This window comes from Ascaphus truei, chromosome 8, assembly GCF_040206685.1.
Source record: "Ascaphus truei isolate aAscTru1 chromosome 8, aAscTru1.hap1, whole genome shotgun sequence".
NCBI classification, from domain to species: Eukaryota; Metazoa; Chordata; class Amphibia; order Anura; family Ascaphidae; genus Ascaphus; species Ascaphus truei.
Window position 1 is genome coordinate 89,708,682 of NC_134490.1, and position 26,926 is coordinate 89,735,607.

Consider the following 26,926-nt stretch of genomic DNA (forward strand, 5'->3'; position numbering starts at 1 on the left):
GACAAGTAAACGTAAAGTATGCTAAAAGATGATAGAAGATATTGTGAAAAATGAGGGGAACATTTATGGACTCCTTTAATTGGTTTTGTCCCAAAATTCTAAATTGTGCAATAGGCCTTGATCCATCAACTCTTCTTAGAATGGGCTACAATATGAATACATGAAACCCCTGGTTTATGTTTGTTTGTGTGTAATCTGGACAATCTTGTTGGATAGTGAATGTTTGTATTAAAGAGCATTTTGCTTGGAGGTTGTGTAGTCGTATAATTTGACATTGCAAAGCTTTGAGACGCAATGATTCATTTTGTCTGTACTTCATATATTTGTTTGTATTCCAAACTACACTGAATAAATATTTATTCTCTACAATTCCAAACACACACCTAACCTTATCTGTTGCCAGAACCTTAAATTCCAACACCAAATACAGCAAATACAAATTTCACTTTGAGTACATTCACATGTTTCAGACAAGTCTGCAATCCTGATTTTCCCCATTATTTCCTAGCATACAATGCTCCCACTGCAGCTAGGGAGTTTTGTAAATGACATGCAAAAGAGCACACAGTGTAACCTTTGGCTTCAAATCCATTTTAACATGGACCCCTATTAGCTTATGCCTGACGCATTACACAGCATTTCAGCACAGCCTGGGGTAAAGAAGTGCAAAGCCAGTAAACCCAGTCGTAGATAGCTATGTTTTAACATTTTGGATCTCATCAGTGCGAGGAACGGCTTTACAATTTGAAGCTGTGATAGGTTTCAAGCACACATTGAATAAGTTATGGTTGGCAAAAAAGTGACAAAAACCACAAAATACAAAACCTTTAAGATTTTTAGAACCAAAAGTCAAAAATGATTTAGAACCAAAAAAAGAATACTTGGCCAAGTGTCCATATCTAGGATTTGCCATATATTTTTTTTAAATTATTTTATGTTTTCCAGTTATATTATTTTAGTGTCTTATTTTTTTCTGATTTTATTCTAATGGTAAAGATCTTTAACTAAACAAATGAGGTTGACAAAACCAGAACCAAAGCCAAATGACGAAAATGTTTAAGAACCAAAACCATATCCAGAACACAATGATTTTTAGATCCAAAACACGAGTGGAAGTGCCCACCTTTAACAAAGAAGCTCAGGAGAAAAAATGTTATACTGTATATAGAATAAATGCCCCTTGATCAATTTTTGTTACCTAGATATTATGATTTTGCAATGTTTTTTTCTAGTATATATTGATAATTCTGTCATATTTTGAGTGTTGAGTAGTACACTTTTATTGTTTCACTGTGTTTTAGTAAATTGAGGAGAGAACCTTTCTAGCATCTCATAGATTTTCTTTGTAAGGATATTTGAAAAACATCATTTAAGATTAACAAATCTTCTGTTTAAAGAGATTTATTATGAAGCTAATTTTTTTTTTACAAAGACCCTTTTAGCCATATGGATTAACACATCAATTGTAACAAATAAACATTTAGATTCCTGTCAAATGAAACTCATTTTTTACACGACAATGTGTTGCAACTTCTAGAGGAGAAAAGAGCATAGATAATATGAAAGTAGTATAGTATTTTGTCTATCTTTTTAATGACAAAAGCTCTTTCCGAACACATACAAATAGTTTCACCAATTTGCTATGTTATTATTTTGTTTTCTTTTAAATTAAATACTCCATTATCCTAGCATGTCTTGTGGATCACACACTTTAATTAAAATAGGCGAACAGAGAAGAGTTTATTAGAAATCATATTCGTACCTTGAAAATTGTGCTGGGCTCTTCATTAAGATTCACTCTTGTTATAACACGACCAGTATTTTCTTCAACATCAAATATGCTGGCACTGTAAGAAAACTGGACCACGTCTACCTTGTATCTTACTTTACTTGCAGACGTACCCTGTAAGACAAAACAAATGAATATGTATAAGCTACAAACAAACTGAATAGAAGAATGAGAAATGGCTTCACGCTATTATAATCAGAAAAAAGGGGATACAACTACCAGTGCGCCTGGTTCAGGATTCTCTGTATCAATCCAGGGTATAACAAAGGGAAGAAAATCAGGGCTCCACGACTTGCTCAATAAACTAATTTATTGCCAATAGATTAACGTTTTGGCCACACAGGCCTTTCTCAAAAGCAGAAATGGCAGCATTTTTAATATCTAAACCACTTATTGGATTTCCTGCTATATATTCTCCTATATGCAAATACAGGAAATACTAAGCAAGGAAACCATTTTTTAATTAAAATTTCGGAAAATCAAAAACTGTGTAGACATTTGGTCTTAATAAAATGTACTCCGTGGAGCCCTGATTTTCTTCCCTTCGTTCTAAGCTACAAACAAGTCAAGAAAATACATGTTTAACATCAACAACCTCATTTACACTCTTATGGCAGAAAATAAGTTTGAAGGATCCAGCATGTATTGCCTTGGTTTCAGGCACGATCTTTTGACTCACATTTGATTGAACTTTCTAAACAGAAAGGCAAACAAATGTAGGAAGATAACTTGGCAGTTATATGCCTTCCTTTTGATAAAAGCTCAGTCAATCTGAGGGCCAATATGATTTCTAACAATTGATATTTGAGGGAAGTGGAATAGTATGTTATTAAAGCAAATGGAAGAAATCATTCTTTTAAAAAGTCCCTGTTTGAAAAGTTCGAAACATCATAAACCAAATTTGTCATTATTTTTAACTTTGTCATAGTGAAACTTATCATTATGCATTGGATTTGAGACATATGAGGACATATTGCAATTTCAGTGCATATTGGTGCACTTTACTTTACTTACCTCTATGAGGCAGGCGATGAAGCACAAGGGTGCGGCTGATTTATCGCGAGACAAACAATTTTGTGCTTGTAAAGAGACGGCCGGGTCACGTGGGTGATTCAGCCAATGAGGGCAAACCACTCATGTGATGTCATGGCCACGCCTCCGCCATGCATCCCCATCACTGTGGCTCACATGCCACAGATCACTCGGCTGACATGCGCGTGCAACGCCATGTGCTCCATCGCGCGCGTGCCTACTATATCCGCGGCCTTAGAGGGCCATCTTGTTTTTCTTTTCTTTTTTACATCTGTGTTAAGCTCATGAAAACTTTGTAAACCAGTATTGCCGACCTGAGGAACAGAGCTGAACTCTATAAAGTTTGTCTTATAATGTCTGTTATTGTGAAGATGCGGGGATCGTGGCCCTGACAGCGCGACCCCTCCTCACCTCCGAATGCCTCCGCTGCCGTGAGACGGCTTGCTCTCTTCACCTGACCTGTTCCCGCTATGCGGGGGCGCCCCCTCGTTCCCGGCGGGCCGGCGCGGCCCCGTGGCCTCTCAGGGCTCTGGCAGTTCCCTCGGGTCCCAGGCGCGCGCTCTCCAGGCCTTACAGAGCACGTGATGGGCAAGGATAATTTATTCACTGCACTAGCAGTGAAACCACGCCCCCAAATCTCACAAAGGCTGCCACTTAACCCTAAAGCTCCCCACCTGGCTGCTTATTATAGGAACCAATCCAGGACAGCTCCTCATGTTCCTCCAGGTCTGCCTCCGTTCCCTATTGGTCAGCCACGATATATGGTACCTGTGTTGCCTCTCTCACATTGCTCGACATAGTCTCTGCTTACAGATGTCTATTCTGGCTTGCCCTTTGCACTTCGTTATTCAGGTTGCGACCCAGCTTGGCGGACGTTCCTCTCTGGCTCTGGACCCCGGCTCCCACCTGACCTTGCAGCTTCTCCCATCCCTCGACTATAGTTTGGACCTCGACTTCCCGGATCTCTCTCTCCCTGACCTTGGCTAACGGCAACGACTTCGTCTCTTCTGTACCGGTACCGGCAAGTATTGCTACACCTATTCACACCTGGTCTGGCAACGCCAAAACACCACACTCCGGACATGCTCCTTCTGCTGCGGGTGCGTGCACATATATGTCCCCACCTCAGTATAAGGGACGAGTCTGATCTGCGGGCAGCACCGGCGTAACAGTTATTAGTCCTACTAAAAATAGTATCACCTAATACTGAAGTACTCATTTACTCTACACTGCCAAATTAACTAATTTCTATTCAATATTGCTGTTTTTTGTTCATTTGAGTTATTGTCTGAAAGATTTTGGCAATAGTGTTTATTCAATTTTTTGCCTTCATTTTCAATTAGGTGTAATATTCACTGAATTATACAGATGCAGCGGCCGTTATTCGAACAAATCACGGAGCCGTTTTCGCGTGCGCTGCTGTACTCCACGCGGTATTAAAGCGGCCAATCACCACAGGCACACGTGTTTATCGCGGTTACTTTGTTTGAATTTCATGGATTCCGTTTCTTTGTGTGCAATGAAATGAATGAATAGTAATGTGCACAGTACTGTGCTACTGTGTCAATTTCAGGTTTTAAAAAAACAGAACATTAAAATGCCATTTTCTGCACTCACGTCTAAAAGGTGGTAAGGTTGGAAGAAATCACACGCCATGACATGGGTATTCCGAGGTATACAGTGCGTGAAGTGTTCGAATAACGGCCGCTGCATCTGTACTATGTCATAATTCACCATCCAGTACCAGAAAAAAACCATACATCCCATTCAGTTAATAGTAAGGTATCTTCTGGCAACAGAAAGTGTCTGGTGTTTTAGCACAACTTAGTGTATATATATATATATATATATATATATATATATATATATATATATATATATATATATATATATATATATATGCGCCAAAATCACAATGTACTGTACAACAAAATGCAAAATTCTTCTGAAAATAGCTATCATAATCCAACTGGTTTTCTCTACAAAGAGTTCTTATGAACACAATTTTATTGCTCACATCTTACAGCACATATTTTTAAATATTCTTTTGTCATTATGACATTATAAAGTATACATAAAGGATGATATCAAGTATGAAATCATTAAAATTACAGTTTCAATTTTTATTGGCTCTATGTACATATTCTGCCATCCTAAAGATTAGCAAACGCTAATGTATCAAAGTTTTTGTAGTGCTTGGTGCAAGCAGAACTATCTTTTATGATGCAGTGGAACGGGCTACAGTATATCTATTTTCGATACATTTTGTGCTATATTTTGCATTAGGAATGCACTGAAGTTCGAATATATTTCTTTATGTTGGAGAAGGAGTGGCTCAGTGAGTAAAGACACAGATTGGCATGAAGTTTGAACCTGGTTCAATTCCCAGTGTCGGCTCCTTGTGACCTTGGGCAAGTCACTTTATATCCCTGTGCCTCAGGCACCAAAAACATAGATTGTAAGCTCCACAGGCAGGGACCTGTGTCTGCAAAATGTCTCTGTAAAGAGCAACGTAAAACTATCAGCGCTAAACAAGAACATGCTATTATTATTATTCTGTGTTCGTTGTCAGAATATGTGTATGAGTTCTTCACACAATATTGATATATAACAGATATCTGTTCATAAAACAGATCTAGCATTAAAGGGAAAAGTCCCCTGATCTGTCTACATAAAACATTTGTGACATTTTCCCAAGTAGGATTATTCAGTCTTTAGAAGACTAATAGATCTCAAATGTCACAAACTGCATGATAACCTTGTGTCACTTTGCAAGACTCTTTGATTAATGGCTCATGAGATGACACAAAGGCATGACTGAAGCATACATATCCTATATAGCTTTACATTTGCAGGTCGTCTGCCAAAAATCAATGTTCTGATAATATTATGAAACCGCCACTATAAAGCTATCAACACTAGGAGGCCGGACATAACAAAAGGCTAACAGAGGTTGTCACAGGAACATTACTATCATTAATCATTGCACTTAACTTGCTCAGTTTTAATAGGACAAAAGAGACATGTAAGAGAGAAATGAATGTTTAGCATTTGTATATTTATTCCTTATGTATAAATAGATCAATGCCATGAACTACCATTAGAAAGGCGCAGAATATTTATAGGCATATTTTATCATAATAATTTGTAGAGCAAGGTAAACGTGTACAAAAGCTCATTTTTATGGCAAATATATACAGTATATATATATATATATATATATATATATATATATATATATATATATATATATATATATATATATATATATATATATTTATATATAAAGAAAACTTGCATGCAAGTCTCTTTATATTCCAAAAGGAATGACCATACATTATATTATGTTGATCTCTCAGATAGAGAGGGCATTTCTTTTTCAAATTGACAAGAAATAAAACTGGTGGGGAAAACGGAGCTAGATTTATCAAACTAAATTAAATGATGAACAATTTAAACATTCTGCTAGGAAATAACCTGACCTTAAAGGCAATACTAAAATCAAGAAAACTAGAGCTTCGACCCATTGGTAGATTATGGCAGAAGTCTTGAATGACTCAAATCTGTAATAGCTATAATCAAAATATCCTATTAAATAATCAGGGCTGGCTCACTGTAGACCAGCGAAAGAGTTAGTGATTCTAAGTAATCAATGTAACTAAAAAACAATAAATAAATGAGAAAAACTTAACGTATCAATAGCTCTAAAGGGTGTAGTGCTAATAAATCCAAATTAATAAAGAAAAAGCTCAATCAAAACATAAATAGAATAATAAAAGAATCATTGCCAATCATTGATATGTGTGAAATATTCAAACAGGAGTGACAGTAATTCCAAGTTGTGATAAGATTGAGACATTGAAGTCCGTATCAGACCACACGGATTGGTGATATTGGAGTTTATAGAATATACTGCATAGTGTCTCAGTATTAATAAATAAGCAAGTCGTGCCTTTGATCTGTGAGGTATAGCAGATTTCGAGTTCACTATATTGCAACAAATATAGAGATAGTGAATATAATGTGGTGTCTGATGCATTTGGTAATGCACTGTCTCTATTCCTAGGTTGCACTTGTGAAGTCAAATGCTGTGACATCAGTAATGCCCGATGCACGTTTCACTCCTGAGTGATTTTTCAGGGAATTATTTGATGATAGCATATATATGTGAGTTATATATGGAGCGGGGAAGAAAGTGAGGGGAAAAAGAAGGGGAAATAAAAGGGGAGAAACTGTTGGCACCTACATAATCCCTATTCATAACAGTACAGATTTGCAAAAATATTTTCACAAAAACATTAACACCATACAATTGCTTTTATATATAAAGTAATTCTCTAGACTCTCTGTGTTCTAATGCACATATTTTTCTGGCCTGGTTTACCCTGTTAGAGGACATAGGGCTTCATGCAGTAAGCGCCGATAAGGCTTTTATCGGCATTTTCCCACCAAAATTGCATTTGCGATTCAGTAAGCGCCAATAAGTGGCCAAAATCGGCATTTTGTCTTCCCGATAAAAATTTATCGGCAGGCGGCTGCCGATAACCCACTTATCGGCACTTTTCGAAATCGGCTGTATTCTAGTAGCCCTGATCAGCTTATCAGTGCTGATCGGTACTCTTAAATTGAGATTTCTACGGCAATTTGGCCCGCCAACTAAAGTTGGCAAGTTGGTTGGGAGAAGGATCGGCAAGGTTGCCGGGACGGCACTTAGAAAAAATAGCTCATCTCTACATCAATGGAGTCAATGGAGCGGGTACTTATAACTTTATAGGAGTGTTTACGTTCTATTGCTCCTAATAAAAATGTGCTTGGCATTACAGTGTCGATGTGATTCACTTCATCGTGTCACCGCTTACGTTTATTATTGGCAGAACATTGTACTTGTCTATGTTATGATGTTTTGCGTGTCACATTAGTCTTAATGTTATGATGTGTCAAGGGAAACTCCTATAGTAAACTCTTAAAGGAAGAGGTCACATAATATGAAACATGTTAACAGATCCAGCGTATAGTAATGTTGGTATACATTATAGAATGCTTTGAATGTGTAACGCATGATCAAATGTAAATGTATCTGTTTTTTTGCATGTTTATATGTAGTTTGTGACCTCCCTCTTTTTATGACGTCCACAATTGTACACGATGCATTATAATCAGTTCATGTTAAGTTATACACATATCTATAAAAGTTACTCATTTGTAGATGATTGATACATAATCAATAGCAAGTATCCTGATGGCATTAAATTATGCATATGCACATTATAATTAGTTCATGTGAACATGTGACAATAACATGCTAAATTATACATGTTGCAACGTAGTTTTTCAACGTCAATGTCATGGTTGTATCCTAATGAGATGACTGAGTGTTGCGTTCATAAGTGGTACATGCATTACACATTCCATAAATACTTGCGAATAAATTGTTGTACAAAGCTTAACGTAACATCATAGTCAAATATCATGATTGCCTGGTGAACACACATAAATAATCCGTATAATTCGTACTGTATACCCGTTTGGAGTTCACAACTTGGATATGTTTATTTAACACCTTGCACTTCATCAAGTCACGTGACATCATCACATAGGTATTTAAAGGAGGGCAATTACCTGCGCATTGACAGCTACAGACCTGAAGATGATACGATTGTTCATGAGACAGAGGAAGATTCTATTGGAGGAGAGGCTAGCTGAGGGACAGGATGTCACAGGGCAAAGAAGGGACAGGGACAGGGACACGGAGTGGAGAGGGAGAGGGCAAGGAGATGAGAGGAGAAGAGAGAGGAGAGAAGTTGTGCCTCGTCCATGTTTGTGCAGGGAGAGACAGAGGATGAGACATGCACTCAATATCAATGGTAATAGAGGTGGGGTACTTAGCTGCCGGTGCGCTGGTCCTGGGGAGCTCCTGTAGTCCCAAATGTTCCAGTACAAAGAAGAAGCAGGCACACGGTCTTACTCAAAAGGAGGTTTAATATGCCATAATGTCCAACGTTAATGTCCAATGCCCAGACTGAACACTCCCCCATGATGACGTCAGCGTGACCCGGCCGTCAGAGGGGGGAAGACGGGGCGTGCACCAATCAAGACTGTACTCACAGGGCTGGACAAAGATCTATCCGTCGCCATGGGATCCGTGTCAGAGCAGGGAGGAGTGACACACTCCTATAAATCACCATGAAAGTGTAAATAAACCACACACCAAAATATTAATAAAGCATATGTGCATAAAACTAATACAGCAATATACTATTAAAAACATGTGACTGTATACTGCTGATGACATCCTGCAAAGTTACAGTGAAATGCCACATAAGAATATGCAGTACATCAGTATTTAGAATATACTAGTGTGTATACCTAGGTCAGAAATGGGTACACACAGCCAGGGGGGGCGGGGGGAAGTGGGATAGGGGAAAAAAAAAAAGGGAAGAAAAAAAAAAGGGAAAAAATCACACAAAAAGGATAATCTTCCCAACAGGTAAGTGCAGAGTCCATGGATGGTGCAAGATCAAATATGCCTGTAGAAAGACAAAAAATTACCTTCTATTAAGGAAGCAATTTAAATTCTGTTGCTCATTAAGACCCATACCGTTGCTGGTAGCTTTCACCTTGAGAAAGGCAGTATTTGACTGCCGAAACGTTGGACTTTATGAGTAAGACCGTGTGCCTGCTTCTTCTTCTTTGTACTGTACAGGGAGAGAACCATGTTAGATGGGATGAGTGAGGAGGAGATCATAAGTCAGCATCGTTTGGGTTCAGCAGCAATCTTATCTCTTTATGAAGAGATATGGGTAGATTTAGATTTTGTGACAGCCAGAGGTTGTGCAGACCCTGGGCTTGTTAAAATGCTGTGCTCATTACATTATCTTGCTTCCGCGTCATTCCAGACAACTGTGGGCATAGTGAGCGAGGTCTCGCAATCTACATTCTCGCGGGCCTTTACCCAGTTTCTATGTGAACTGAATAGACGCGCAAGGAATTATATTCATTTTCCTACAGAGCACACAGAGTGGCTGGAAGCGAGGAATGGCTTTTATACCATAGCCGGGATACCATGTGTGATGGGTGCAATAGATTGCACCCATGTTGCTTTGATCCCGCCTAGTCAGAGTGAGCATGCTTACCGCAATCGTAAGCACTACCATTCCCTGAATGTTCAGGTGGTATGCGATGCCACGGTGAAGATTATGCATGTGGTAGCCAAATTCCCTGGTTTCAGCCACGATTCCTCTATCCTGAGAAACTTATCAGTGTTCCATGCTTTTGAACAAGGCTATTTTGGACCTGGTTGGCTGGTGGGTGAGTACATATTATGATGTGTTCACAAACAACTCTTGTTTTTCTATGAAATGTTGTATGTAATAATGTTTACACAAATTGTTTCATATTTGTGCACAATGGATTATAGGTGACTCAAGATACGGAATTAGGCCGTGGCTGTTGACCCCGGTGCCAAACCCTCAATCTGAAGCAGAGGACAGGTATAATGTTGCACGTATATCTACAAGATCTGTCATCGAGAGGACATTTGGCCTGCTTAAAACAAGATTCCGGTGTTTAGATCGAACTGGTGGGGCACTTCAATATAAGCCTGCTAAAGTGTCAGATATTGTAATTGCTTGTTGCATTCTGCACAATCTGGCACTCCGCCATAATTTAGAAACCGACATACGTCAAGGCTTGGAGGAGGAGCATCCCGTACATTTAGCAGCTGACACTGAGCAAACAGCCTGTGGTGTGGAGACACGTCGTAATGTGATTAACACATATTTTTCATGTAAGCAACTACCTATATGTTCATAGTACTACATAGATGTATTAATTCATTGTAATGATAAATACATGTGTCCAAATACCATTCACTTAGGAAACAGATGAATATGGTTCTCCCACCTTTCTGTTCTCTGCTGTGTGGACAAATGCATGTGGCACTGGTATGTCATTCATCAACAGGTTGTATTATACTTCTTACCACTAATACGTTTTGTGTGTACGTGAGGGAATAATGTGTACAAAATCTATCTTTTCTGTACATGCTATTTTTGGTTATGCATAAACAATAAACCTACTACAGTATGTTGATAGCCAATAGCTAGTGCAATATGGTTACATACAGATGTTCATTTGGAGTGTGACATGTGTGTCACAATGATGTGAAGCCTATTGTGTATTTCAGATCATATTTGACGTTTTCTATATTTTGTTTAATATCACATAGAAAAGTGTCACTTCTGTGTGTTGATTACCTTAATTAACATGTCATGACAATCATTTTTATTCATTGATGTTTTATTTTTCAAGGTATATCACTCCAAGGACTGCTCATGGTATGTATTTGAATTCACATCTGTAATAAGATGTGCAAACCTCGAAACAGGTATAGTTAGAGGATGTTTAAAGAGAACGTAATGAATAAGTGGTGACAATTAAAATATGTCCTTTTTGTATTGTGTCCGTGCATTTATCTACACTTTGTGGTTATTGTACAGTGTGGTTAAAAATCATTACCTACATTACATGTCATTATAACAACGTAACAACATCCATTCATGCACATGAGCGATGTTAACACTCAATGCATGTTTGTATGAAATTACCCAAATGTGGTAAACGTCATTAACATTGCAATGTATGTCATTATTTATTCTCTCACTTCATCTTCATGTTGATTAATACATTGTCACATGTGTATGTATAAGTGAAAGATGTGTGTTGATTTGACGTACATGTTGCATTTGTCAAAATGTTAACACCATTCCAAAGTATATTTCTTTGGATTCAAATTTTGTTCATAATCATTCAACACAATGACAATGTTCCTAAGAAAATGTATTTTTCATTCACGTTACTTATTAATAATAAAATGATCCTTTATAACAACTGTCAACATATGAACATAAATGAAGTATACATTTACATACACACACATTTAATCAACATAGTGTGTGTGTGTTTTTGTGTGATGCATGTATTTCTACCTGAAATAATGTTAACCTACATAATAATGTTGTTTTTATCATCGGCGTCACTTAGCTATGTATGTGTTTAACGTGTAATAATAACACTACACTATAGTTAATCGTGTGAATGAAATGTACACACACATGTTCATGGTTTAATGATCTGTACATAACATTCATTAGCTCATGCATGTTAGGTTAGCACTACAACCTAGGTGATAATATAACATTCACACAACTAAAACGTTTCTATCACCTCATTATTGTTATTGTGTACATTCAGATACAATGTCTACGAGTTGTTATGTAGCATTTACATTCTTTGACAAGTCACACGTGAGATTATAATATATAGTAGATTAATGTGTTTGCTGAGTGATAATGTTGGTTGCATATATCACATGACAATACATATAATGTTAGTAGACAAGAAAACATATCAATATAAGTTCTAACTTCAGTGCTTAGCAACATCATTATGATAATTGAGTGCATAGTAAATATTTGCACAATAGGATAACATTATGTAGTGATTGTGAATCTGCGCACCAATCATTGCAAGCATTGTTACATATTTATTATAATTGTTGTTCGCTAGTCGTCACAATTATCTAATATAACGATTGGCCCATCTGAAATCATACATTGGTCCCATGTATTGATCCTCGACATCTGTGAAATACAGCAAACACATGATGTTCAAAGATTGCACATTTATCTATGTTTCAGCATGACAAACTTAACACATCTCTATATGATTGTGGATATTCACGCATAAGTAACGTATATGTTTAAACTGCAAGGATCAAACTAAAGATACAGAACTATCTCATGTTTCAAATGCCGGTGTTCGCATTACTACTGATATGTTTGTTCCGGTGCCTGCATACATAATAATGTGCACGCACAACGTCTGTTGCGCGCACGTCACAAATGTGTGGACTAAGTCTTAGCGCATGCGCAAAACGATGTGTACGCTGTGCGTTCAATACATGTCCCTCCACGGTGCTGCTAGCAGTACGCATATTATGGCTGAAAGTTATGATATGGAAGCGAAACAAATTCACTTCTACACACGTAATTATCTAAACTTTGTAAATGGACGTGTGCCCACGGCCAAAACGGACGATCAGCCAATGAGCGAACAAAATACGTGTGACGTCATGTGAAGGCACCGCCCCACCGACGCGCGCGCATGACACACTGCACTGACCGTGACAATAAGCTACGGGCACAGCCAATACTGTTTCACGCGCGCACGTTGGTTGGGGGGGGGGGGGCTTGCATCGGTAACCTTTTTAAGGACGCCTTGGGACATGACCACGCTCCCACGTCACATGTGGGCAACACATTGTTTTTATATGTTGAATACTAAACAATGAGGTGTGTGTGTGTGTGTTACAGTTAGTGTAACATTTAGAAAAGATGGTTTAAAATCGATAATAATGAATGATTTAGGACTCCATGTAAGGCTGTCTGCAATGTTACGCTGTATCCACTCATTTGGCTAACAAATTGTGTATATTATGCAGATTATGTTATAACATTTGTGACATATATAATTTGAGTAAAGGCATAACGAAATGTGTATTTACCATTATTGTAGAAGTCAAAACTTATTTGCCTGCAACAAATCGCTCCAGGAAGGCACAACAGTATCATCCATGGTTGAGCCAACCATTGAATCCTGATTCAGACACATCTCCGTGAGGCCGTCATATGGATCTGCAGTGGCTTCTTGAAACAAGACGTCCAGAGGTACGTACAGTTGTTGGTTGTTTTCACCTCCACATTCGTATTGCCCATATAAGTTTGGAGACATATCATAGTAGTTATGTCCATCTTGCATCTCGTATTCATGAATGGACGGTGCAGGTAAATAAGCAGACGCGACAGTCTGTGAGGCTTCATTGTAACTGGTATTAGGCAAAAATATGCTATTTAACAGAAGATATGTTCCATGTTAAGTTTAAATGATAAAGCAACCTGCCAGCAGCCGTATCGTTGATTTTGTCGATGAGGCACACGCTCAAAACATTCATTTGCGGATAAAGTGAAAAGTACAGAAGTTTTAAAATTTCTTTGATTGGCTGTTTCTTGGTAGTATGGATATTTGTTTTGGATCAAGTCATAGATTTCCCCCACGGTAGCCTTTTTCTGTGGCGTTGACTCGTTTGTTTCATAAATCAAAAATTTGTATGATTTACGTGGATGGCTGTGAAATGTGGAAGCTCCTGCCATTTCTTCTCTCTTCAAGTGTACAGTGTCTAAGTTGAACGCATAAGGATGTCTGATGATTGTGTGAATAGTTACGTTATCTTTGCGTTTTTTTCCAAGGTTAGAATACAACCGAACATTTATACTCCTAGTTTTTCTCCCACAAGAAATTTGTTACAATAATTGGCTGAGATTCTTTGTTTAAGATACCCTCTTTTCACAGGAATCAAAACTTTACTTTCTGCTTAGGCAATCAAAATGTGAAAAACAAGTTTACTCTTTTAATTACTATAACAATGTGTGTGAAATCATCAACTGTGCTATGATGAACAGATTTCTACATACACCTCTCTCTCTCTCTCTCTCTCTCTTTCTCTCTCTATATATATATATACACACACACACACACACACACACACACACACACACACACACACACACACACACACACACACACACACACACACACACACACACACACACTCTTACAGACTGTGTGTGTATATATATACACACACAGTGTCTGTAAGTGTGTGTGAGTATATATATGTGTATGTATATAATATACAGGTAGGTATATCATACCTTGTGTTGAGCACAGTTTATACTGTGGGCTCTCCATTCATTTTTATTCACACTGATACACATACACACTCTTTCTTCACTTGCTTTCAGTTACCCTTTGACACCTCCAGCCATAAATCTCATCCACACGGGGGAAGGACCAGCACAGATAACATTCCAAGAGACACTGTTTTTAAGTAATCCTTGCTTCATTCATTGTAACATCGCCGGAAGAAGAGATCAGTGTATCTCGAAAGCTCGCACAAATAAAAGCATTTCGTTAGCCACAGAACGGTATCATCTATTTATTTTTTGATTATTGAAGCTCGGCTAACACGGTACTGATACCTCTACATGTATATATATATATATATATATATATATATATATATATATATATATATATATATATATATATATATATATTATATATATATATATATATATAGGTGTATATACTGCTAAATTCAAGGCCTTGATATGTGCAAACAGGCCTTGTTGTAATTATATTCAAAGTTCATTAAAGTTTATAACATTACTGGGTCAGTATGCTTGAGGGCCTAATTGAGTCAGCTGTGTAGAAGTTGTATTTAACAGCAAACAAGGCCTCTTTGCAGCCATTAAGGCCTGTAATGTTAATTGTGATTATATATATATTATATATATAGAGTGCAAAACTAAAGGCATTGATGGGTGTAAGCAGGCCTTGTTGTAATCATATTCAAATTTCAATACAGTTGACTGAATTAGGGGCTCACTCATAGTGATACAATAATTGTAGCAAGTGCCCTAACATTTGTATATCATTAACACAAGGGCTGTTTGCAGACAACACTGGCAGAGAGATATATATAGATATATCTCTATATATCAGTAAATATATATATATACACACACACACACACACACACACACACACACACACACACACACACACACACACACACACACAGATAGACAATGTGTGTGTGTGTATACATATATAGATAGAGATACAGAGAGACTACAGATATATTCATACACACTTACAGATCTGTTATTGTAACCAAAAAGCATACATGATCACGTGCCAACATGATGAATTATGAATGAAGATTAAGGTAAGTAATGTCTTATAGAGACAGACACCAGAATACATAACATGAAAATGTATGCTGTTCTATGGGTACTTACTTAAAGTTGTATGTAAATAATATTAGCATGAAATGACTATCTACATTACAAAAATAACCCAGATACATCTCATACTGAACAAGAGCTAAGTGAATGTCATCTTCCATTAACATGCCAAGTGTGTAATAATGTGTTAACATTAATCAACTGAGGATTAATAGATATTCATATGTTATAAAATATGCCTTCACTCATTCAGTCAATGAGCATTTATAAACATTCATGTGTACAAGGACATACTTGAATGTTTGCAAGCATCTGTACATGATCATACATACACTATGCATGAAAGTGTCTGCAGTAAATCTGTCTAGGGTTCAAGCCAATGTTAAAATCACCTCCCACTACAAAATACCCTTGCTTCACCTCATTAAGGATCTTAAATATGTTTTTGTGAAACCCATGCAGGTTTAAGTTTGGGGCATCCATGTGTTGTTCAATTGACGAATAACCACAGCAAACCTTGCCTGTTATAGCTTTGACTGAGTGGACTTTAAAACTAAGATCTTAATGTACAAGAATTGCAAACCCACATTTCTTAGTGCCTGAAGAGGCTTGGAATATTAATGTTAAATGTGTAATTTACAGTAGATTCTGGTCTTTCTTCAGCAAATGAGTTTCCTGCAGCCTAACAATTTTACCACCCAATCTAGTGGCCTCAGAGTGCGATTTGCACTTCTAGGAAGTAATAAGTCCTCTTACATTTTGGGTAATTATTTTCATCTCCTTTTTTGTATGGGGGCAAATGCTGAGGCAATGAAGGGATTGTGCAACTCATGATCCATAAAACTGCCTTTTCAGAACTTGAATCTGATCAGAGGCTCAAGTAAGAATCTGCAGAAACCGAAACCATACAAATTAAACATACACTGGCGACACACTTTATTGAAGTGTGGCCAGTTCCGCAAGCCGGGAGATTTCCCGGCTTGCCAGTGGCAGCCCCTCGGCGTGCCGCGCGTCACCGATGCGCGGTCACGCGTCATCGGGTGCCTGCGCCCCCTGCACGCGTGTCCAGGGCTCCCCGAGGGAGCCCTGGTGTCCCGCGATGTGGGGGACGGCGGCAGGGGGTTCCGGGGGACCCGGCGGACCCGGAGAGGAGAGGGGGAAGCCGCGATCGGCGGGCCTCTCCTCCGCTGCTTCGGCGCGCGCCCGGCACCCTCCGGCGCGCGCCAGGTAACTGCTGCGGCCGAGAACGGGCAAATGCTCGAATAAACTCGGCCGCAGCAGTAGCAAATTTCTTAGAGATAAGAATGATTATGCTAATAATACACTTATGGACTTGAGTAGACCGAAAGAAGAAAGATTCATTATTGTCCCCTAATAATGCCTTCAACCATAAACCATGTTATGAGAAGCGAAAAGACTTCTATGGCGCTAGGACGAATAAGAGATGAGATCAAACACTTTTTTCCACCAAAAGCGAAATACTTGGAAATCCACTCCGGTTCAAATCCGCTTAGTTGTATACCGTTTTTAAAAACCGCATGCATTACTGGCAAGAAATATATGAATGGAGACAAAAAGGGGAGAAAAATGCCACAATAGTGTATTACCCTTGATAAGTTCACTGTGAGAACCTAGGTTAATTAACCTCAGAGGCCATTGGTGTAATCAAGGATTATTTAAATAATGGAGGATACCATATAGCATAAAAAATCAAATATAAAATAAAACATTAGGTGCATCCATGTGGTGTAGGACAATGCCTTCTCCTCGGTAGGTAAAAATTGGAACCCTACTTACTAGACGTCGCTAGGACATGAAGGGCATGAGACTAGTGTATTGCAGTCACTGCTACGGTGATCCCCGCTTGCTTCTGCAATGTCAGAACCCGTGTTGATGCCGCCGTGCAGCTCTCTCTGCTGTTTTTGCAGAGCCAGGAAACACAGGATTAGCTGTTTTGCCCTGCTCAGCTCCGTATGCCTCTCTGCCTGCTGCCGTTTTTCATACTGCATCATACATTGATGTATATTGATCAAACACACAAATAATAATAATGAATACATAATGAATACATGTAAAAAAAAAATATATATATATATATATATATATATATATATATATATATATATATATATATATATATATATATATAACTTGATTAAATGAAATAATGAAATAAAATAAGGAAAAATAATAAATGATAACTAACTACATCTACACAGTGAATCTGCAACAGATGTGTACCACAAGGTGTGTTAGGTGTTACATTCTACTAACAATATATTCAACCATAAAAAAAAGAATTAGATTTGGCAATGCTTAAAGTGAATGATATCAATAGATCTTCTCTTTTGGAATATAAAAGCAAAACTCAAAGAGAAAATGGAGTGCCGTTTGTTAAGCAATATAACAAAATGGAACCACAGATTAAATACATTCTAAATAAGCACTGGGGAATTCTTAAGAAAGATTCATTTCTTAAAGATATTTTCCCAGAAAGACCTCAAATCTTTTTCAGATAGGCTGCCAACCTTAAAAGTAAATTATCACCAAGCTGTCCTACTGGTAAGGGTTTATTTTTACCAAGAGCAATCTAAAGGGTTATTTTGTCTGTTCCAGATGTACTGCTTGTGAATTTAGTTTTAATAAGAAAACTTTCAGTCCTAATAATACACAAAAAGAATATCAGATAAAATCACATATTAATTGCCACAGCAAGTTTGTTATTTACATGCTTGAATGCCCCTGTTGCATGCAGTATATTGGCAGGACTAGTCGAACAATACAAAGAAGGATATGCGAACATACACTGTATCTATAATATCTAAAGGAGACAAGTGACCCATAGTGTGTCAAATCATTTTCGACTTAAGCACAATATGAATCCAAAAGTGTTAAAATGCTAAGCTATAGAATGTCCTAAGGCATGCTGGAGAGGGGGCGATAAAGTCAATCAAATTTCCAGAAGAGAATCATATTGGATATATGAACTCAAAACTCTCACCCCTTATGGGTTAAATGTCGAAATTGATTATTTTATAATTTCTTAGAGAATAAGATTATTTCTGTATGTCAAAAGTTTGGAGGAGAATTTAAACTAGGATGGAGGGGAAGGAAACAGATAACAAACTAAATAGAATAGAAGAGGAAACAAGGGGTTATGGAGATAGAATGGCGGCAAGTACGAGATTGACAAGCAGTGAGACATCCATAGTACATACAGATAATACTAATAAACTTCCAAAGACTAAACCAAGTTGGCGCAAAAAGGAAGGAGCAGATATGATAATAGAATAGGCTGAAATAAAACTAAAATGCAGGCTTGCTAATGCAAGAAGCCTGACAGATAAAATGGGGGAGCTTGAATTAATAGCTGCAAGGGAGCAGTATGATATCATAGGCATTACTGAAACATGGTGGGATGAAACTCATAACTGGACAGTTAATTTAGAGGGTTATTCCCTTTTTTGGAAGGATCGAGCATAATAAAGAGGAGGTGGAGTATGTTTATATGTTAAACCGGATCTAAAAGTGAAGGTCAAAGTATAAAGAAAATGTTTGTAGGGATATGCTACAAACCACCAAATATCGGTGAAATTGAGGAAGCTAAAATACTTTTTGCAAATGGAGAAAGCATCAAAACTAGGTCATGTTTGCATAATGGCTGATTTTAATTATCCAGACATAGACTGGGGCAATGGGATTAGCATTACAACAAAAGGAAGCAGGTTTTGGGGGTGCTTAAAGACAATAATATGACCCAAAAATTGAGGAACCAACCAGGAGAAGGGCAATATTGGATTTGGTAATATCAAACAATGTAGAAGTAATAACAAATATTCAAGTCCTGGAACATTTGGGTAACAGTGATCATAACATGGTCTCATTTGAAATAAATGATCAAAAAACAGATTACTTGGGTTCAACAAAGACCTTAAACTTTAGAAAAGCAGATTTTAATAAACGGAGGTCTAACCTACAAGTAATACATTGGGACAATGTTTTTGCAGGAAAAATGTAGAAGATAAATAGGCAGTCTTTAAAACTGTGTTAGAAAAGCACACATCAGTGTACAGTATACCCTTGGGTAAAAAGTATAAAAGAAATATGTCAAAACCAATGTGGCTAAATAAACATGAAGGGGAGGAAATGGAAAAGAAGAGGCAGGCGTTTAGATTCTTTAAGTCAGAAGGGACGGAGACACTGAATCAGAATTATAAGGAATGTAACAAAAATTGCAAAAGGGCAATCAAATTAGCAAAAATGGATAATGAAAAAAGGATTGCAATAGAAAGTAAGAACAACCTTTACCGGTTCTTTAAGTACCTTAATAACAAAAAAATGAGAAAAGAAAATATAGGAACCTTTTAGTATGAGATGGGCAGGCAGAGTATTGGAGATTAGGAAAAATCAGACGTATTAAACACATTTTTGCCTCTGTGTTTACCAGGGAAGAATCAATTTCAATAGTAGTGCCGCAGGAGGAAGCCACAACCTCCATATTAATGAACAATTGCCTAACTGAGGAAGAAGTTCATAAGAAGGCTTGAAAAAATGAAAGTGAATAAGGCACCTAGCCCCGATGGTATACATCCAAGAGTTCTCAAGGAGTTAAGTTCAGTAATAGCCAACCCATTACATTTAATATTCCAGGACTCCATTTCCACAGGATCAGTACTACAAGATTGGCGTAAAGCAGATGTGGTGCCTATATTTAAAAAGGGAGCTGCAGACGAGACCACGACAATTCTAGCACGGTTACATTCTGGGTACGTGCTGAGTATGTGCTGGGCTAGTTTAAGGCAAGTTTCAGACATTTCTGCATTGACTAATGACCCATAGGATTAACACAGTAGGGATCCCTGGCAGTCCCATTCAGTTTGAATGGTACTGCCAGGGACCCCTGCTGTTAATGTTATGGGCCATAATCAATGCAGAAATGCTGGGGCTAGTTTAAGGCAAGTTTTAAGGCATGTATCCTGAATGTACCTCGGTGTACCTGGGTCTTTTTGGCGATTGACACTGGTTTGTGCTAGAATAGTCACAGTCTGCTATAGATCACAACCAGGGAATTATACACCTGTAAGCCTGACTTCAATAGTGGGGAAACTACTTGATTGTTTAATACGGGATAATATTCAGGAATACCTAATAGAAAACAAGATCATTAATAATAGTCAGCATGGATTTATGAAGGATAGATCATGCCAAACTAACCTTATTTGTTTCTTTGAAGAGGTAAGTAGGAATCTAGACCAGGGTAATGCAGTTGATGTGGTCTACTTAGATTTTGCAAAGGCTTTTGATATGGTTCCACACAAGAGGTTGGTGTACAAAATAAAGCAAATTGGACTCACTAATAATGTATGCATCTGCATTGAAAACTGGTTGAAGGATAGACAACAGAGGGTTGTCATAAATGGAAATTTTTCAGGTTAGGCTTAAGTCGTGAGTGTAGTACCTCAGGGATTGGTACTGGGACCACTGCTTTTTAACTTGTTCATTAATGACCTTGAGGTTGGCATCGAGAGCAAACTCTCCACCTTTGCTGATGATACTAAATTGTGTAAGGAAGTAGAATTAGAGCAGGATGTAATTTCTCTCCAAAGGAACTTGGAGAGACAGGAAACATAGGCAGGTAAATGGCAGATGAGGTTTAATACAGATAAATGTAAGGTTATGCATTTGGGATGCAAGAATAAACAGACGACTTCAAATTAAATGGGGATAAATTGGGGGAATCCTTGATGGAGAAGTATTTAGGTGTGCGTAGACAGCAGGCTTAGCAATAGTTGCTTTCAAATGAACTATTCATCCCAAGGGCAGTACAAAGGACTTGGGGGCACCCCTTTAGGTTGGAGCAAAGGAGATTTGACCAGCAACAAGGGAAAGGGTTCTTTACAGTAAGGGCAGTTGAAATGTGGAATTTATTACCCATGGAGACTGTGATGGCAGAAACAATAAATTTGTTCAAAAGAAGGTTGGCAATATAATGTGTGGTGCTAAGAACCGTATACAGTCAGGGTAATGATGAAATAATGATGATAATCCTGTATGAGGTCTGGGATGTATCTTGATTGTAGGGAGGGTACTGGGTGTGGTATCCTAGTTGGTAAGCCAGCATAGATGGCACTCAAGTTGTCCAGGAACCCAAGAGCTAATAATCACCCCAATGAATAATACCCTAATCCCTTAGTAGAATGATATAACCATGTAGCAAGCAGGAAACACTCACGAGTCTGCTGCAGCGTCCAAGTTGTTCCCATCAGACCTTCAAGGTGTGCCTCCGTCCATGAAGATAGAATGCAATAGAAGAGAGAAATGGTAGAGCACAACCGTAATTTATCCAAAAAGGAATTAAAAAGAGGAAAGTGCGTTATTCATAAAAGGGTTTAATAGTCATGGAAAAAAGGGGGCAAGGCATTACCCTACCAGGGGTAATGCCTTGCCCCCTTTTTTCCATGACTATTAAACCCTTTTTTGAATAACGCACTTTCCTCTTTTTAATTCCTTTTTGGATAAATTACGGTTGTGCTCTACCATTTCTCCCTTCTATTGCATTCAAAAGAAGGTTGGACATCTTTTTAGAAATGAAAGGTATGCAGTGATATACCAAATAAGTACATGTGAAGAATGTTGATCCAGGGATTAATCCGATTGCCAATTTTTGGAGTCAGGATGGAATTTATTTGTACCCTTATGAGATATAATTGGATGATATAACAATGGTGGTTTGTGCTTGCTTTCCTCTTGATCAATAAGTATAGATATACTGTAGGATAAAGTATCTGTTGTCTAAATTTCGCATAGGTTGAACTTGATCTACTATGTAACTATGTATACAGGTGTAATTTTTTCATGTGATGTACGTCCCACCATCTGTTAGTATATACCATCTATATTTGCACTCACGTTGTGTGTTTATTTATTCATATATATTTAAGTATTTTTTCTTAGCATATATACACATAGTGATGGTTGAATATATTGTTAGTAGAATTTAACACCTAACAAACCTTGCGGTACACATCTATTGCAGACTCACTATGTACATGTAGATAGTTATAATTTAATAAAAAATGCACAAATGCTCACCAGGGATTAGTGGAAGGTAATTTAGTTATAATTTATTATTTTATTATTTTTCAATATTTTATTTTATTTCATTTTATCAAGGTATATATATATATATATATATATATATATATATATATATATATATATATATATATATATTTTTTTTTTTTTTACATGTATTCATTATTATTATATGTGTGTTTGAACAATTTACATCAATGTATGATGCACTGTGAATTGTTTGGAGACTGTGGAACTGTATGTATGCACATTAACTTCAAATATGTGTTTTCAAATCTGATCTTTTAAATAGATATGCATGTGATGGAAAGTGAAAAGTTCACTTTAGTCTAACATCAACATACTACAGTATTAATACTTGCCACAGTCTGGATACAATGTCACACTACCTCCTAAAAAATTATTTACTATCTACAGAATCTTAATTTTCCTTAATAGTATCCATATCTTAGTATTCCTATCCCTTTGAAATTCCAATATAGTAAATGTTAACATAAGTTAATTTTAGAAACAGTTTGAGCCATTTATTTTACATATGTGTTCCTAATTAGAGCTGATTAATTCAAACATACAAGGCTTTACCTATGAACATGTGAACACTAATTAATTGAGCCATGGACCAATCATGGGAGACCACTATCTGTGAACTATCCAAACCAGGTCTGATAAATACCAGTTGAACTTTGAAGAAGTATTGCACCCCTGAAGAAGAGACGTTACAAGTCTTGAAACATGTAGGGTTAACTGGACAGACAGGTCACAGTGTCTAGGTGCAATTCCCCACAGCTGAGAGCATTGAAGCGAGCCGACAGGACAGAAGAAAAATGGCAGCAGGCAGAGAGGCCAATTATTTGCGTATCCGTCAGGTGGCAGAAATGAATGAATTGTAATGTGTACAGTACTGTGCTACTGTGTCAATTTACAGGTGTTTAAAAACCAGATACAAACCAAGTCTACTGTACCACAGTGGTCTATTTTGAATCGACCTTGGTCCTTGGAGACGCTGAAGACGTTATCAAATGTAGGCGTTTTCAAATAAAAACATCTAAAACACAATGATGTGGGCTTTTTTCTACATTCTTATCCCTGCACAAATGCTGACTGTAAAACATACAGAACACCTACAAGCTCATATTGAACCCCCAAAATACCCACAACATATATATAAGCATATAAGTTTCACAGAGGAGTACTACTGCGCATGGCAATATATATATTTAAAACCAGAGACATAGCATAAAACACAAACAAAGCTCAGGGGCTTACAACAATTTGGCCAAAATTTTAAACTAAAAGACCATTTTATTTATTAGTTATTTATACATGTATATATTTAGGCACTGTACCGTATATAAGTTTTTCTGGATGTGCACTGAGCTTTGTCTGTGTTTTATGTTATGTCTCTGGTTTTAAATATATATATTGCCATGCTCAGTAGCACTCCTCTGTGAAACTTATATGCTTATATATACATGTTGTGGGTATTTTTGGGGTTCAATATGAGCTTGTAGGTGTTCTGTATGTTTTATAGTTCTTGTTCAGCTAGTCTTGGCTGATTGGAGGGTGGCAACCTCCTATCTAATTGAAGCTCACTCCCTCCCACATTTAAATGGTTAAAAGCTCACTCCATGGCATCTCCCACTATCAGGGGAACTTGCCTGCATGCAGTGTGATTGTGACAAATCTATTACAGAGTGCTTTTCCTGGTAATGTACAGGTTAATAAAAGCTTCAATCAGACTTAGAACTTTTGCAATTAATATTGACAGATTATAAATCATTCTTCCTGGCAATGCACAGGTTATTAAGAATCTATATTAGTGTTAGGGACCCTTGAAACATGGTCTGCCGTGCAGTTGGCTCAAGGGCTTACAACAATTTGGCCAAAATGTTAAACTAAAAGACCATTTTATTTATTAGTTATTTATACATGTATATTTAGGCACTGTACCGTATATAAGTTTTTCTGGATGTGCACTGAGCTTTGTCTGTGTTTTATGTTATGTCTCTGGTTTTAAATATACAATTGCTGACTGGACTGGACACCATGTGTACACCATACATGTATAAAAAAAAAACTTACTGTAGTTATGCATTTTTAATATGTTCTGCAATTAATGATGCAACAGATAAGATGGCGACTTTATCAGAAATATTTGAATATTTCATTACGAACTATGATTTTTTTACAAATTTTCACCTGATGTTCGTGGGTGGAAGCGTTCGATAAGGCAAACCTTAACTAATGATCATTGCTTTTTTCGCATTGCCCCTCCCCTCAGAGATAGAAGAGGGAATTGATGTGTGATCCCAGATTTTTACAGTATGTTTAATCATGGCAACTGCAGAAGGAGAAAGGTCGGGTTTAATCCATATAAGATTCGTCTATCCCAATCCCGCAATGTGCCAGCGCCGGCACCAGCACCAGTTTACAATAACGGTCTGACCGTCAGTGAAAACTTGGTGAACATCATTCCCAATTCTTGCTACCTGGCCCTGCCAGATTACCCGCAAAATTTCCAGCCTGATTTCCAACCCGATTACCTATACCAGTATGCTTACCAATATGATTAAAAGCTTCAGCAGCTGTCAACTACAGGTGTTGCAGGCCAGCTGGCACCTGTCAACTATAATTCAGACAACAGGAGTGACAGTGGCTCATCTCCACCTGTTTGGCAAAGTTTATTATGAAGGTAAATATAAGGTACTACAGTATACTGTACTGTATTACACTATACAATACAGAATTAAGTTTAAAGCTGCAGTTCAAGCTGCCATTTTCTTTTTAAATAATCTTTATTTATTTTTTAAACAATATGTGCATTAATACAATATGCACACAGACAAGTGATTACTGTAACTACAGTAAGCTGCAGATCGGTCAGTTCTCCTGTAATCAAACGCTGTGCTCAGGGTTATTTAATTCAATTCTTGCACAGCATTTTTTTAAATGTAGTCCTGCAATATGATTGACTGAGCAGTAACTACAGTAGATAAAATTGGTGGACAGCTAGGGAGAGTGCGGGGTTCAAGAGCCAGAGCCTATCAGAAGGGGATGGGGGATGTCACTTTAGAAATGCTTTCTACAGTACATTAGAAACATAAAAAATGTCTTGAAAACATTTTTTATTTTTATTAAATGCTGCAAGTATTTTCTCATAGTACAGAACTGATTTATTTAAAAAAAACACATGTAGGATATTGCTTGAACTGCTGCTTTAATTCCCAATGACACTATAGTAGTGTACAGTATGCTTGCCATACAGTACCAATGCTTGTACTCATGCACACTACAGCGCGACATGACGCATGCGCAATACCGGAAATAATAGCATAATTTTTTTATTCTCAGAAAATAAACTTTGACATCAAGTGGCAAAAGATAAGGAGGAAGGTCGATGGAACTCTAATATCGCTTTTTTAAAATGTTGATTGTGCATTGTGAATCTGAATTAAAAATCCGAGGAATTTTTTTTAAAGTGACAATGTCATTTTTATTGGGAGAATAATTGTGAGCTTTATACAAAACCTTGTACAGTATGATGCTATGTTTTCATATGCAATACATTTTTACATTGTTATCTTCACTACTGTTTTATTTTATCAATGACGTTGCATTTTGCAGTATAATTACAGTAGACTTGCATGTGTTATAAATTCTGCTAAGAAATCACAAAAATAAAAATGTATATCTTTTATTCTATATTATTTATTATTCAATACTTTCAACTTTTGCTAGGCTTGCTCTACTTTTCATACAGTACTGTTTCTGTGGGTGGTCTCTGTGAGTGTTGACTCTTTATTACATTTTAAAACAGATCCAAGGATTGAAGGACACACACACTCATTAGATAAAGATGGACTAATTTAGTTGCAAAAGGCATTCGAGTCATTGTCCTTTATTCCCCCGGGCCATGGGAGCTTCCTTAAAAAACAAAGACACATTAACTTTGAGCCTTGGGTTCTTGGCTGAGTAATTATTTTGTCTGGTTTGACACGCATGCGCATCACAGCATTAGAGTACTGTAGTTGCACCTCCCCCCCTTCTCTCTGCTCCCTCTGTGCAGATCTTACAGACTGGTAGCGGTTCGGTAGGATTAACACAGCTGGAGTCCCATTCAGAAGAAGGGCCCACCACTGCA

At 37.4% G+C, this 26,926-nt stretch overlaps 1 protein-coding gene across 2 annotated transcripts in view; it reads right to left on the reverse strand.

Annotated features, from left to right (window-relative positions):
* Positions 1 to 26,926, reverse strand: part of PCDH15 (protocadherin related 15) — a 1,763,546-nt gene that overhangs the window by 319,913 nt on the left and 1,416,707 nt on the right. For both annotated transcript variants that reach the window (XM_075612935.1, XM_075612934.1), the window contains exon 23: positions 1,763 to 1,903. In XM_075612935.1, coding sequence (XP_075469050.1) covers positions 1,763 to 1,903 — 141 coding nt within the window. The remainder of the gene's footprint in view (positions 1 to 1,762; positions 1,904 to 26,926) is intronic.